The sequence below is a fragment of the Scophthalmus maximus genome, chromosome 1 (assembly GCF_022379125.1).
Source record: "Scophthalmus maximus strain ysfricsl-2021 chromosome 1, ASM2237912v1, whole genome shotgun sequence".
Taxonomy (NCBI): domain Eukaryota; kingdom Metazoa; phylum Chordata; class Actinopteri; order Pleuronectiformes; family Scophthalmidae; genus Scophthalmus; species Scophthalmus maximus.
In genome coordinates this window covers 19,480,353-19,496,945 of record NC_061515.1, presented here as the reverse complement: position 1 = coordinate 19,496,945, position 16,593 = coordinate 19,480,353, and the positions used below count along the sequence as shown (strand labels likewise).

At 42.1% G+C, this 16,593-nt stretch overlaps 1 protein-coding gene across 1 annotated transcript; it reads right to left on the bottom strand.

Moving 5' to 3' along the window:
* Positions 1–6,577: 6,577 nt before the first annotated feature.
* LOC118310994 (2-oxoglutarate dehydrogenase, mitochondrial-like) lies at positions 6,578–16,183 on the bottom strand. Its single transcript, XM_047334785.1, is given in 15 exon segments — positions 6,578–6,597; positions 6,668–6,712; positions 6,715–6,794; positions 6,913–7,075; positions 7,177–7,305; positions 7,622–7,794; positions 7,931–8,061; positions 8,914–8,989; positions 8,991–9,091; positions 10,189–10,317; positions 10,408–10,521; positions 10,572–10,740; positions 10,845–10,991; positions 11,139–11,261; positions 16,149–16,183. Coding segments are annotated over 15 exon segments (1,635 nt in total).
* Positions 16,184–16,593: the final 410 nt, after the last annotated feature.

The window sequence follows — 16,593 nt, the reverse complement described above, 5'->3', positions numbered from 1 at the left end:
GAAGTGAGCTTTTGCTTTTATAAAACAGTTACAACTATGGTGAAATGAAAGTAATAGACACAGTACAATTTTATTTTTTTATTTAGTCCCAAAAATATTTTTTATCGAATACAAAAAAGTAGTCCCTCCTGGCTGCCTGCACAGTGCACGGCGGTTGCTATGCAACACACTGTAGTGTTCCTGAGGAAGAAGGCTACGAGACGGTAGCTGGGTTCACCTGCAATTTAAGTCCGTTTAACATCATTCAAGCTGACCATGTGCCTCCCTAAGTTTCCTCAACTGCGCTCTGTAGCTACTCCATAGCGCTACTCACGTCGTTACTTCATGAGTCGCGGAGAGATACAGATCTGTGCAAACTGATTTTTTGGTATACGCTCAATATACCACGGCTATGAACAAATCAGATCGCTTGATGTGAGCTACCCGTTTTATAAATTGAAATAATCCTTTCTGTCTTCAGCATCCCACCCAGGTGTGTAGGTGGGAAGTGATCTCTGAGCAGCTGAAAAGTCTGGCCAGTAAGAGAAAAGTGAGAGTTGATGATGTGAAGGTATGTAAGCAGCTTTTTTACATTTCTCTTTACATTAATACATACATACATATTTTGTCACATCCATGTCATACTTATGCATTAAGTTCATGTCAGTCTGGGATTAAAAGACTCCCCTTATTTGCAAAGCACACATGTTCTTTCTTACATAAACATAACTATATATGACCATACTGATTCACACAGTGTCTATCTTTAGGAAGCTATCATCAGATATAAGTGATGTGTGGAGACTATGAATGTCTGTAAAGTATTTTGAGCAAATACATCCTGTAAATACCTACTGGGGAGAAAATAAAGGCATCACTAAAGTCTTTAGGATTCATCCTCAGAGGGCAATGAAAGTTTGTACCAAACGAGAGGCGGGGTACACCCTGGACAGGTCGCCGGCCTATCACAGGGCCACATACAGAGACGGACAACCATTCACTCTCACATTCACACCTACGGTCAATTTAGAGTCTTCACCACTACACCACCATGCAGCCAGTCTATTTATTTTTTTCCAGAAAATTTATATCATCTTTACAGGGATGAGTGGGGTCAACTGAACAGGCAGATCTTAGCCATTGATGCTCTGAGCTTCAAACACACAAGGGAGCAATACAGTATGATCAAGGTTACACGGGAACTGAACAAGGTCAGGTTTGTCTTCATGTGTATTGTTTCCTTATTGAAAGTAAAACAAATTAAAGGTGGAACATGATGCTTTTGTTGAAAAAAAAGTAGTATTATTTGTGAAAAAAAAATTCTGGTATTGGTATAATTTTTTACATTAGTTTATTGTGTCCTCTAAGGCATTCTGTGGATATAAGAGATATGGGCACAATGAGCCCGACATTGCCACTGGCAGGTGGGACTGTGGAGCCTTCAATGGAGACCCACAACTCAAAGGTATACCTTTTAAATGTTCAGTCTACCCTATAGACTGTATATAAAGAAGCACGACACGTCCTTCCATTGTACAAAAAGGAAAGTAACTTATGGGCGGACACGATCTCTGCCGTCCTGCAGTTTTGATGTGATTTGGAGCCAGAGTCTGCGCAGCAGTGAACCTTTTTGTACAAGCTGTGGTATCGAGGTCCTGCCAACAATTGCACTCGTGCAAACAAAGTTTCAGCCGACAATCATGACGTTTCACCCAGTTTTCATAGCATTAAATGAATAATTTAAATTCATGTTCGTGTTTCTAAAGTTATCAGAAACACGAACACAGTGTGAAAAAAATGACAGAAACATCTTTGGAAAAAACATATTTAACATGTACTTGTCCCATCCACTAACATGTAAGAGGTGGGGTTTATGACCTATACTGAGACGATCCAGATGATTTGGCTTCACTTTTTGGGGGGAAGTTATGCTGTCCATCTTTATATAGTCAATGGTCCCCATCAGTTTATCACTAACGAACATATGATATGTTTATGACAGGTTTGACCAAGAAGGATCCCAATGCAGAGTGCAGAAAAATGCTTATTTTAATTAAAGGAAAAAAACAAAGAGACAAATCCAACTCAGATAATCCAAAATAAGGGGGGACACACAAGGAGCCAAAAAACAAGAGCAAAAATGGATTATTATCACGGAAAACAGACTAACAGTATTGGAAGGAAAAATAACAAAAATCCAAATCTGGACATCCACACAGGGAAACACAAGGAGAAATCACAGGTAGCAACACATAACAGGAACAAAACAGAATAGATGAACTGACAGAGAACTGGGAGCATAGTGACAAAATACACAAGGAAGACAGGGAAAATTGGATGCAGGTAAACAAGGGAGAAACATGACGTAAATTGACAGACAACAAGAGACAGTGGAAAAGGAAGTGCATGTCAAAATAAAACAGGAAACAACAAACGGAAGTGGAACAAAGACAGGGGATAACAAAAGTTAACGTAACTAAAACAGAGACACAAAGAAATTAAATCAAAGCATGAATAAACAAAGTCCACAATGAAAAAAAGGAGTCACGGGCAAAATCATCACAGCTTGTCTTGATGCTGTTAATTATTCTTATTTTCAGCTGTGATCCAGCTGTGATCCAGCTGATGGCGGTGCGGAGGCAAGGAGAGGACTGGCCTACTTCACCTTTGGTGATGAGGAACTGATGCATGGCCTGGAGCAGACCTATCACCTGCTGGTTACCGAAAGGATTACAGTTGGTGAGAGATCACTCTGTGTAATATTTCAAATGTTACGTGTTTCTTGAGTTTTTAAATCATTGGCCTGTTAATTTTTTTCTTCACAAAAACTGTACAGACGTCTGAACGACTACTGTGCTGTTCAGCAGGCCAACGGTGTCTCACATGTGAATCTGTTCGAGTTCATCAGAAATGCCGTCAGGAGTTCCAGGAGTCAGCTGTCGAGGCACAATCATGTGAAGGTCTGCATCTGAATTTGCACTAAAATATAGCAGCAATATTTTTTCGTCACAGAAAAGGAGGAAGCTAATTAATTATAATTTTTTATTATAGTTTGTAGGGATTATAATTATGATTATTTTGCATCAATATAGAGAGAGCAGGAATAAGAAATATAACAAAGGTAGCTGGACTCAAACCCGGGAAGCTTTGGTTTTAGATCTAGAGGGGCCAATTAAGAGGTTTTTTTATTTTAGTTTGTGCTTCATGAATTAGAGAAAATTTGCAATACCATGTACCACCAACTGTGGTACTAATCCTAATCAAAATTACATCCAGGTTCACTGACAGAGGCCAAGAGCGTTTATTCACAATGTATAACATCTTAGGGCTAGCTCAGTCATAACTCTCAGTTTTTACTTCAGAAAGAATTGAAGAACTTAAAGTAGCTCCTTCTGTAAGTCTTGTAAGTAAGAGGCATTAACAAAGTTTCAGCTAATTCACCTTATTAAGCCTGTTTGTGTTTGGAAAAAAATGCAACAGTAAATAACTTTTAAAGCCATGTTTTATCAACAGCAAGTTAATGATGATGTAATTGGCTCAGAAACACAACAGACTTACTAACACCAGCTGATGGTCTTTGTCAAGATTTGTCTATCACCAACTGCATAAAAAATGTAGTGAAAGTTGATTCATGGCAAACGTAGGATTGTCCAATGAGGTTTGTTTAAAATTACCAAATATATACAAGTCTGGTGATTTGTAATGTCACCTGGAAAAAAATATCACATCACACTGCAATATATTCATGATGAGTGTACCTGACTATAATTTATATCTGAGAATTTAATAGTGAGGTTGGCTGACTTGCAGTAAAGGGGCAGTAAGAAATTTTGGAGAGAGCTTGTTTCTCTTGTTGTTGTTGTTGTGATTTTACTGCTTGGGCCAGGACACAAACCCGCAATCTTGGGTATGGGAGTCAGACGCACTAACCACTAGACCTTTACTAGGCGGAGTTGCAGTGCCACCCGCTAGCACATCTCTGAACGTGTTGATGACTGATGTTTGCAAACTGCACTCGCAGTGTTGTGTGGTTCACATCGTTGTTTTGTTGTCGATTTACAGAGCCTGGGCTTTTTTTTTCAGTGCCGACACAAAAGCGACAGCTAACGGACGATGAGGAAATATTTGCAGATTTTTACAAAACGTGAATTGCTTTGGAATTGCTTACTGCACCTCTAAAGTTCATTGACAGAGACCAGGGGTCGCATTCACACAACAGCTTATGTGTGAGTGAGTTGTCCCTAAATGCCACAAAAAGTATAAACTTAAACCATGAGGTTAAAAACAATGATATCAGCTCCTCTTTTCAGATGTCTGGAATAGTCTGACTTGCAAACCCCATTCACAAATGTAGTAACCCCCCCCAACAAAATAAAGTACTTGTTGACTCTGTCAACAAGCTACTATCACAATGTACATGCAAATAACACAAAACAACTTCTCTTTAAAGTATAACAGCATTTATTAACTTTAGCAACATCAATTTACAATCAATACTACTTTTTATCAATAAATGTCTATTATAATCCAAGCTACCATTCATATATCATATGCTCATCATATGATAAGACAACAACAAGCAAGTGTGTGTGTGTGTGTGTGTGTGTGAGCGAGTGTGTGCACAGGCTTGTGCCCGTGAAAGGGGGAGGAGGAACAAGATGGCGGACATGACCTGGGAAGTCACGTGGCGCCAGAGAAAGGTGGGGTGTGAGACCTCAAGTTAAACGGCGGCTACCTTTAAACATGTGACTCTAACAAAGGAGAGATCGGGACGAAGTTAACTTCGGACTAGAATCTCTCCAGCACCTACGAGTGTGTGTAAATGTTTGTTAGTAGGAAAGCAAAGGGAAAGCGATCAAAGCAGCAGTAAGGCTCGTGCGATGATGACTGAGGTCCAGCACCTGGTCTGGGACGCAGCAGCTCAGCTGGTGAGCCGGCGCGTCTCTGGTCTTTGAACAGACGAAGCGTGCTGAGTTCAGACAATAGTCCGACGTGGTCGGACACAAATCACAGTCAAGCACACAGGTAATAACGCGGTTATTATAGCAGCAATAAACGGGACACGGAGGTCCGGTACAAACTTCACAACAATACACAGTAAGTTAACTTACTGAAACACACAAATAATCTACGTTCTGCCCAGAGCTAAAGCCTCTTACTGTACTCCTTTGCGGGGGAACAAGTGTGTGTGGTCCGTCCTCGGATGCGGCGATGCGCGAGGCGGGAGCCGCGGCGCTTCCTAGCGACTGGCGGCGGGGTGCGCGGTCCTCCGGGGTTCGGATCGGACCGGCGGTCGACTCAGTTGAAAGACTGTGGGTTCAGATCTTTCCTTCTGCAGGAATCAATAGACAGAGTGTTCCGTCTCGGCGGCTCTCGTCTCGGTACCAGCGCGGTGTGCGTTTCCAAACGCGCACAAAGAAGAGGAAAAAAGAAAAGCGGATTCCGATTCGTCCGGCGAAGTCGGGAATCCAGGGGCCTGGTTCAGCTGCGTGCACGGTCACTTCTTCTGGGTTCTAGAGTGATCGACGCGGTGGATGAAGTCTAGATTTAGAAGTGGTTGCCTCCTTTGTAGGTCAGAGGAACCCATCTGATCAAAGTGGGTTTCTTTCCTGGAGAGGATGATCGGTGGGCATCGCAATGTTTTATAGAGTCTGTGACGTGGCGCGACCCCTCGCGGTGCCGTGCGGGTCTCTGCCAATGAGGGATGCGAGTTGGCCTATGTCCAAACCACGCCCTCAGGTGGGAGATGCGGGGTCTCCGCAGGTCGCCGCGGGGGTCCAGGGGTCTTGGCGTTCCCTTTCTTCAGAAGACCATGCGGTCAGGCTTCTGAGGCAACATGTAGGCCGAAGTTGTCCTATACCCATGGTGCTCGTGCACAACAGTGACTTAAAACACATGATCTTATGTGTCACAGTTAATGGTGTGCATCACTTAAGGGTTTCCTGAAGGGCTACAGGATCTGTCTGCGGAGAACATGGAAATAGTTTGCAGGAGTGGAGCAGTTATCACAGGATCCAGTTACAGTCATAAAGTTGACGCACTGCATATTCCTCCGACAATTTCTGACAAAGTTTCGAAAATCACAAGCAAGTAAAACATTCATTCACTTTAGTTTTAGTGGGCTACGTCTTCTTCAATATTTTTTTAGACCATATTTCTTTGCCTTTTGACAAATTGGCACCTAAAAAAGTTTGTTAGTTATCTATGAGTTATTCTACAGATTTACAGACAACTACCACAGGATTACTTTGATAGAAGTAATGGAAGTAAACTTGAAAATGTGATGACTATCTGGCAAGTTTCATTTGGAGAGCATTTTTTTTGTATGATTCTAAAGTGGATTTATGTAGGGATTTTTTCTTTTCAATTTAATCATTTCACTTTAGTCACTTATTCCTGCTGTGCAATACATTCCCCAATTTCCTGTGTAACTGATTTCTCTGAGTAAACCAATTACCTGCAGGAAAAAAAATGTCATGGCAATCCATTGAATATATGTAGACATATTTCAGTCTGGACCAAGGCCCTTCCAAGGCCAGACATCAAATATTAGTAAGTCTGGTAAAGGCAGTTTGTCTGCAATCAACCTTTATGCTCTTCAGAGCTGCGCTGCCAGTTCTGAAGACAGTAAGGTCATAATAGATGGTTCAAATAAACTCCAGCATTTGAGTTTGTGCATGCTACTTACCTAGTACTCCTTATTCAGATAGAGAACTGTTGCAGAGAGTGTAAGACCTTGATCAGGGGAGATGTGGTTCACGGGAATGCAGATCCTCTTGTCAACGTTCTGGTCATGAAGAACATGGTGCCGATGACTGTGTAGCAAATCAGAGAAAAGGCAGTAAAATCACAAATGGGCAGCTATGTCGTAGACTAGATCAAATTTTGTGTAAGTGAATTCCCCTTTTGTGAGTACGTATGCATGGGTTGTACCCAAATGTGCCTCTCTAAGTCTCAGTGGACACATCCTGGCCACTGAGACGTACATGGATCCCGTCTTTGAGCAAAGAGCCGAAGGACATGTTCTCGCTGAGAGCCCAGTCACACATTCGCTGACTCACCATGTTTGCACGGCCCTTTAGGGCACAACTGAAACCTAAAATATGAGTGTGCAGACAGAAATACACCAATTTTAAAAGAGCTTGGCAGCATGTGCAGAGAGTATTCATTAAAACAGGAGAAGAGAACAGGACTTGCCTCCATGTAAAGTGAAATCTTCCTCCGGGACAGAGGTAGCGATGTTTCGTATGTGGCCGAGCTCCTCTTCACTGATGCTATTGCAGGGGCAGCTCATAGTTTTCGGCTGACCCTCCTGTGTGAAAAAACCTTAACATATCACACAGTTCACTGTATCCTAAAAATGTCCAGACTGTAATGACAACTATTAGGCCTGAATATTTTTATGAATAGTTTGTGATTAATATTTTGGTGGACATAAAATCAAAAGACAATGAGGATGTTAATATGTCACACAAACATTTTAATATAATTTTTTTTAAATGACGATGATTATACAATTATAAAAAGCAACACATTCTTACATTTGAAAAACAACAAGAAGCAACACATTTTTGTTTTTTTCTTGAAAATAAATAAAAATAATCAAATGATTAATCCATTGTCAACATAGAGCAGCTCATACCAGGACATGGTGACTCAAGCCAGTGGTTTATGTGAAGGATCTTCTCGTCTTTGGAGCTAGCATAAGCCTACCCGCTGATTTTGTCGTATCTCGCCACTTCCTCCTAAAAGAGACGGATGTGAGTTGAGTGTTTGAAGAAGAACAGCTGTGCTAGCAGCTCTGTGAGGCTGTACCTGAGCGAATGTTGAAGTGAGCAGGTGTAACGATTACTATGGGCACCATCTTTGTGTTAAATGCAAAATCGTCAAACTAAACTAGGTACAGCTGAGATTGATGGGAATATAATTTAAGGAAAGGTGATGGGCCAACACGCCGACCTCTGCCCTGTCTCCCAAGGCCCCTGCGCCTCGTAGGCGACTCCCTCTTCTCCTCATTCGACTGCTTGTCGAAGCAGCCGTGGGTGTGAATGCCTCATGGTCCAGTGTACCAGTCACGAAGCTCTAATAATGTTATAAACATTGATAAAAAGCATCAGTTATCCTGCAAAGCAACAAATGATGTATGTGAAGATAAAGCGGGTAATTTTCAGGCCTGCCATATAACACTCTCTAGTAGCTAATGTGCTCGCTAACGTTAGGTACGTAAATAAGCTTATATAAACTGATTTACGGTAGCCTACGTTAAAAACACTGACAATGTTGTTTTCACAAAAAGTCAGGGGTAATAATGTAAGGCAACGGTAACTAAAAGACATGTTATAGTCTAGCAATGTCGACAGTAGTCCATGTTAGCTTCTTGCGTCATGTTATGAAATTTTTGCAGCATGGCTCTTAGTGTCAGAACGGATGTTGGAGGCAGTGTGATAAATCAATGGCAGACCACTTTCATATATTTTGGGACTGCTTTTTCATACACTCATTCTGGAAAGAGATTGCAGAAGACATGAGTACCAGCTTTGGACTAAAAGTTGATTGCTTATACATAGCAGATTATTTTTTATATACTTTAAAACATGAATGGAGGGGTTCTTTAGCTAAATATTCACCATATCAATTATAGTAGATGATAATATGTCAGTGTTGTCATTACAGAATTGCCTCCAAATGAAAAGAAAAGAAAAAATTATATGCATTTTAACCAGCTGTATTTGCTGTGTCAGTGATAAAAAGTGGGAGATTTCATGGAAAGCTATGAAAACATGCAAAATAAACTTCACATTAATGTTTGTAATTTAGACTGAAATAAATATAGTTAAAAGAACATTTGAAGACCAGAGTATAAAGGGCAAAATGTGGGACAAAACATGAAAAGCATGTATCGGCAGAGAATTCTATATTCTCTAAATCACTCACCAGGTCTACAACCACATCTTTATGGAAGGTGTTCCTCCACTTGGATGCTACACTGCACAAATAAATCACAGCCTCTGTCATCTGCATTGACATGAAAGATGGGAGCATTAACGACCTGGGCCACATCTCTGGGGTAAGAAGATGAGCGAGCCATCCTGGGGTCTATGGTGAAGCCAATCTGTGGGGACAAGAGGACTACGTGAATAAAATAAATAGTAAAATAATCAAAAAGTGTTTTTTTATATTTTATATTTCAGTTTCCTGAAAGAGAAACTTATGTAGTTGTTACTAAAAGTTACTGCACTAACACAACTGGTTTGTATCTACAATAAACCCCTCTGCCTAATTGTCATTTCAGGTTGTGCATTCAATAAAATACCTAATACATTGTTTAGGTAGACTCTTTGCAATCAAACCATGTCAAAACACCAAACATGTACAAATTACTGTATATGGAGGTAATTTGGCTGATGACCACTCTAAAAAACATTAGTATTAGAAATAGTCCAAGAGTTGAGTAAATAAAAGTTCATGCAATGATGGTACTAGTGATTGGTCCTGGGCATTCCATTTACCAGGGCCTCAGTGTCAATTTTTGCAGATATCTTATATTTTCCAAATCTTTGTCTGATGAATTTTTCTGAGATTTAAATTGAAGGTGAAATTAAATAGCATTAAAATATGGTTTGTAAAAATGACAGTAGTCCATACAATATCCTAGCATGGGATCCAGATTCTTGGAGCTCATTTAAATTGCTCTGCCACACTACATCTTAATACTTCGATTGAAAAATAATTTAAAAATGGCAGAAATCTTGCCGGTCCACTCACAACCATTTATCTGATAATGGGCAGGGTTTATACCATGAAGCAAAGAAAAGCGACTTTTGCTGATCAGTAAATTTTTCACACAAAAAAAGCAACACTCGTTCACAGACATTATGTAATCATCATCATAGGCATTTCCTCTCGGTACGCTGTGGTCAATTGACATTTCCGCATTGCTCAACAGACGTCACATGATTCGTTGCTCTCACTGATTGTAGGTCTATCAAACGCCTCTAGGGAAAAATGAGCTGAGAGGTCCCAGACTAATATGCATTTGACTATTAGTCTGGCTATGCCTGGCTAACAATATCCTAATCAAACCAAATTGACTTTTAAGAGCACCAGTCTGCAAAAACTGGGACCCGGCAGGTTAATGCCCCCCTGCACAGCTTCAAACCAGAGGTGCCTGCTGGCTAACTAACAGTTGATCAGAGCCTCAGTGCATACCTGATTGTTGACCACCACGTGAATGGTGCCGTGCGTGGTGTAGGAGGGCAGGTCAAATAGGTGAAATGTCTCGTACACGATACCCTGGCCTGCAATTACAGCATCGCCATGAAGCAGGATAGACATCACCTGCAAAATAATTCATTGTGTATAAAACATGTTTGGAAAAAAACACACAGGGGCTTTGACCAAATAAAGAAATATATATAATCAGAGTACCCTCTTGCCCTAAGTGTCCCCGCAGTAGAACTGCTCAGCATTGGTCTTCCCCTGCACCACAGGGTCCACTGCTTCGAGGTGGGGCGGGTTCGCCATGAGTGGCAATGTGACAAAGTGTTGCAAAGAGTTTGGAGTAGAATTTTATGCATGAAGGCCACTGTAATTTTTGTTGTTGTTTTGTTGTTGTTCCGATTATTATTGCTATCATTATCGTCCCTTGTCTCTGAAGGTAATATTTAAACCTCATCTGCAGACTCTAGTTTAGAGTCAAACTGGCAGAAAATTTGATCAAGTTCTTTCCGGATTACATTGGCCAGCACATTCAGCCGACCTCTGAAGAGACACAAGTCGGAGAAAAACAGTCAGAAAACAGAATTAACATTCAGGGCTTTTACTTTTTTAGGGTTTGACAAATGATGTACGAACTCTGTGTTAACCTGTGCGGCATTCCCATGATCACACTCTCAACTCCGCTCTGACTGGACTTGTCGATGATGGTTTTGAGGGCCGGTATGAGAGATTCACAACCCTCCAAACCGAAACGCTTCTCCAATGAGCAATTTTTCTGGAGAAACTCCTCAAACCTGTGAATTGGTGGTGGTGCTGCTGCTTCACACTGTCGGCTCAGAACGTCTATGCCCCAACCCCCCAGACCGGGACAACCCATGCGCCGTATATTTTTCCAGTTCATTTCAGAGGTGGGTAAGGAATTTGAAGGAACACAGACGGACCTGGTGGATCGGATCATTCTGGCCAACAGAGTCCTCTTCTCCTCCAGACTGAACTGCATGACTTCCGGTGTCTCAAACTTCTGTCTGATCCACTGGCATTGCTCCACGTCATTAACCCTCCCGCTTGCCACGCGTGTAATTTTCAGAGGCCCTCTGGGTCTCTCGGACCCCGGGACACCCCGCGGAGCCTCTGGGCTTCTCTGACCCCAACCCCCGGGTTGGACAAACCGCCCCGGAGCCTCGGGGTCGGGGCTTGTCTGACCCCAACCCACGAGTCGGACAAACCGCCCCGGAGCCTCGGGGTCGGGGCTTCTCTGACCCCACGAGTCGGACAAACTGCCCCGGAGCCTCGAGGTCGGGGCTTTTCTGACCCCAACCCACGAGTCGGACAAACCTCCCCGGAGCCTCGGGGTCGGGGCTTCACTGACCCCACGAGTCGGACAAACCGCCCCGGAGCCTCGGGGTCGGGGCTTCTCTGACCCCAACTCCCCCAAGAGAGAGAGAGAGAGAGCGAGACACACACAACACACACACACACACACACAGAGAAAGAAAGAAACAGCGGCGACCCCTGGACACGGGTGATAGAGGGTGCCCTAACTCCAAAAAAAATTCACAAAAGGGACACAGGCGGGCGCTCTCGTGATCAAGGCCTTCGCCTAAAATTAATAAAAGGGACACAGGTGGGCACTCTCGTGATCAAGGCCTTCGCCTAAAATTAATAAAAGGCACACAGGCGGGCGCTCTCGTGATCAAGGCCTTCGCCTTTGTGTGTGTTGCGACTCCCCACAAGTGTCCCTTGACGGGTCCGCGGCCCCGGACGCGAGGCTTCTCGATCTGCCCGAGTCTACCTAAAGATGATCTGACTGTCAGAAAAATATGTATTATAACTAGTTATAAGAAGAACATGCTGATCGTAGAAAGAACAGTCTGTATTGGTATCTTGTATACAGACGTGATGTTGTGGTTACTGTTGTCCACTATAGAGGCAGAAACACCTCAGGGCATGCATGACCTTGGAATGTGACTCAGGAAACTCAGGACCTGCCATTTCAAATTATTCTAACATCTTGGTCCTTCGAGCCGGATCCAAACATCCTTTCCACCTTCCAGGAGTGGGACTGAAACCGTGCACGGGGGAGCAGAGGACTCCTAAACAAAGACCTCCAGCTGAATTGCTGTAAAGGGAGGCCAGTCACCACTGGAGGGTGGAAGGGTGACGGGACCCAAAAGAAACAAAACAAGAGAACACAGAATTGAGCGGTTTAAGGTAAGAGAATTAAGAGAATTAAAGTCGCAAAATTAGGATAAGCGCTAAAGAAAAACCTATAGAGAAAGAGGTCAGCAGTAAGAAACTGTGATCAAAACTCTGTGAGGTAGCGTGGTAGTCCATAGTCTGTGTGAGAAGACTACAGGAAATAAATAACTCCGTGTACACGTTAAATAGTTCGAGGAACTAAGGTATCGCGATAGGAAAGACGACTGATGTGTGTGTTTGTCTTTGTGTGTTGTGTGTTTTTGTCATTATGTATTGTATGTTTTTGTCTTTGTGTGAAACTGGGAGATAGAGATTCAGTGGTGTCTCAGTATTAAATGTACTGATCAGACCAGTTGCTCAGGTGTATTCCATACAAACTGGTTGGCCATTGAAGGGGATTGTTGACAGTGTCTCAGCAGAGAAAAACAGACGGCGGAAACCTAACGGTGATAACATAAACCGTCCAAAGATCTTTGCTGATTGGGTTGCTCCGAACGAAAGTGTCATACAAACTGACTGGCTGTTGACAAAACATAGAACAATGGGGAACAAATGTTGCAAAAAGCAAGAATTAGAACTTAGTGGAGATGCAAAATGTATGTTTATAAGAGATAAGGAAAACATTAAATATTTGCAAAGATGGGAAAAAAAAGGTTTACAGGTAGAATCATTGTAGAAGGATGTAACAAATTAGTGAAGGACGTAGAAAAAAAATAGGCTTAATTGATCCAAAAACAAACAAAAAGAATGGATTAAGTCAGGCCAGAGAGTGGCTCGCTGAAGCCCATAAAAGAAAGTGGGGCCAGTCAAAAGCAAAGAGTAAAGAAACCCTGGTGTTGGAGGACAAAGAGGATATAAACTCAGTAATTAGATCTAGACAAAACCCTCCACCTCCAGAATATGATGATGATCCACAGCCACATCCTCCTCCCACAGCCTCCTCCCTATACCCTGAGATACCCCAGCAAGAACCAATACTGCCAATAGTGTTACAAAAACAAGCAGGGGGTGACACACGATCAGGACATGGGTGGGGCAATTGGGCTATAGCAAAAGGGCAGGCCATGAGCCCATTTAAAGGTGCTGCTAGTGGAGCGGAACGTCCCCAAGTCAATGAGTTAGTACCAATGATTCAGGTCCCTAACCCAAACCCAGGAGACGATGGAGATTTAACTATGTATGTATACAGGCCTTGGACCGCGGAGGATGTTAAAAAAGCCACGGAAGGCATACATCATCCAAAAGTAGACACATATATAGAAGGAGTAGAAGGGCTCTATGCCAGTTATAGACTCAATGGGGTCGAAATTGAGAGAGCTATGAGACAGATAATGGGACACGATTGGTGCCTTATTTGCGGAAATTGGAATCCAAATGACGATCAGGGAAGGCCACTGCCATATGGTGACGCTAACCTTAGGCAGAGACTCACTGACGTAGAAGGACGTGTGAGAGGCAGATATCAGGCTAGAGCAAATTGGACAGAGATAAATAGGTGCATTCAAAAGGATGATGAAGACGTAGATCACTATTATCATAGGCTCAAGGAAGTGTTTGATAATCACAGCGGGGTTGAGGTACCACAAGACATGGCCAATGATAGCCCTTATGAGCAACAGTTAAAGAACGCATTCTTAAAGGGTAGCCAACCCCAAATCAGCAGCTTCATCTCAAAACACATGGTTGATCATCGCACTGCCCGCTTACAAAATACTTTAGAATATGCCAGACACGCAGAACAACACTTTAAAGATAAAAGGAAGGCCAAAAAAGGACATGCACTAATCTTAGAAGAAGATGGTGCGACAATATTGATGTTAAATAGTGGAAGAGGTGGTTATAAGGAAAGGGGCAGAGGAAGAGGTCGAGGACGAGGCAGAGGTAGAGGTAGAGGTCACGGTACTGAATGTTGGGAGTGTGGACAAGAGGGACATTGGGCACAAGATTGTCCTAAAAAGAGAACGCCCAGCTATCAGACCTATCAGGACATAAGACAGGAACGAGCATGACTAGGCGAAGAAAGAAGGTCAGACAGGGATAAGGAGAAGAAAGAAGATAAAGAAAGTGAAGAGGAAGTGTTAGAGTTGAGCACACTAGAAGTGCTACTATGGGAAGAGGAAAAACCAGAAGTTACGCTGACAGTACAGGGCAAGCAAATTAAATTTCTCTGTGATTCAGGTGCATCCAGAACTGTCGTCAACCCAGAAGATGTACCTCAAGTGCAAATTTCAACAACCACTATTTGCGTAAAATCAGCTAATGGACGACTTCATAAAACCTTTATCGGAGCCCATAAAAATAACAGATCCAGAAACAGGATAAAACCTTAAAAGCAGAACCGTTACCAAGAAACTACTCAGCTCAAGCTGCTGAGATAGTAGCACTAACTGAAGCATGCAAAATAGCCAAGGGGAAAGTTGTAACTATATACACTGATAGCCAGTATGCATTTTCAACAATCCATGTGTTTGCACAACAATGGAAAAACAGAGGGATGGTAACATCTGCAGGCAAAGATATTACACATAAAAATTTAATTCTAGCCTTACTAGATGCCATTCAGCTACCTAAAAAGGTAGCAATATGTAAATGTTCCACTCATACAGGTAAAGAAGACCCAGTATCTAGCGGTAATGCAAAAGCAGATGCAGCAGCAAAACTAGCTGCAAAAACAGATATTTACAGTACAAAACGTACAACCACATAGACCAAGAAGTATTGAGAGATATGCAGAAAGTGTCACAAAACTCAGAAAAACAAAAATGGAAAAATAAAGGGGCAACACTTAAAGATGAGCTTTATGTATGACCTGAAGGAAAACCTATTCTGCCAAACAACCTTTTTAGATATGCTGCAATATTGAGCCATGGACTGAGTCATGTCTCAACAGGAGGGATGGTAGCAATCATACAAAAGGTGTTTACAGCATATGGATTTACTAACTATTCAAAATTTTTTTGTTTAGCCTGTATTATCTGTGCAAAATACAATGCTCAAGGAAATTTGAGACCAAAGAGAGGACAATTTCCAAAACCACAATTTCCATTCCAAATGATCTGTATGGACTTCATAGAGTTAAATAAATGTGAAGGGAAGAAATATTGTTTAGTTATCATTGATATATTCACCAAATGGGTAGAAGTATTCCCAACAGCATCCCCTGATGCACTAACAGTAGCGAAAGCGCTAGTAAAAGAGATAATACCAAGGTTTGGGATACCAGAAAGAATCTACAGTGATAACGGAAGCCATTTTGTAAATCATTTAATAAGAGCAATAGCTCAAAATTTAAAAATAGATCTGAAGAACCATTGTGCTTATCACCCACAGTCAGCAGGACTAGTAGAAAGACATAATGGGATTTTAAAAAATAATTTAAAGAAAATCATGGAAGAAACAGGAAAGAACTGGGTATACTGTTTACCCTTAACTGTCCTGAACATGAGAGTTACACCGGCTTCTACAGGACTCACTCCATTTGAAGTGATGTATGGTAGACCTTATTTCTTACCACAACTGAAACCATTTCACAGAATAGATGAAGAAGCAGATCAGACTTTAGCAGATTACATGAGGAAGATGCTAACAAATAGAAAAGTGTTTTGTGCCAACTCTCTTCCAGGAACAACCGAGGAGAAGACTGAAACGCCAGGGGAAAAGGTGACTCCAGGAGATTGGGTACTGATCAAAGCCATCAAGAAAAAGAATTGGTCAAGCCCAAGGTGGGTTGGTCCTTACCAGGTATTGCTCACCACACCCACTGCAGTAAAAATAGCTGAAAGGACATCTTGGATACATCTGTCACATTGTAAACTACTACAAGGGTTTAGAGAAACTCAAGGGATAGATTAGTTACTCACCACCGCTCCCCAGAGGCAAAGTCTGATTACAAAGGGGGATTCTCTCAATAAGAGGGAGTTCGTCTCAAACTCAGTGAAGCAATCAACGGCTGAAAGGGAGCATAGGGTGAGCCTAAAATAGTAGAGGAATAGTGAAATAAATAACAGATAAAGAAAATCAGAGACCCTTAACGCAGAATCCAGGAGTTCAAAGGCTAATTACTAGGAGAATATACTATAGAAGAAGAGAGCAGTAGTCCACGGTAAAGTCTTTCTCTTGATTATCATTCTTTTACTGTTAGTCTTATTTGTTTGTGAGACACCATGGATAGACCTAAACCATGGCATCCATTTAGAC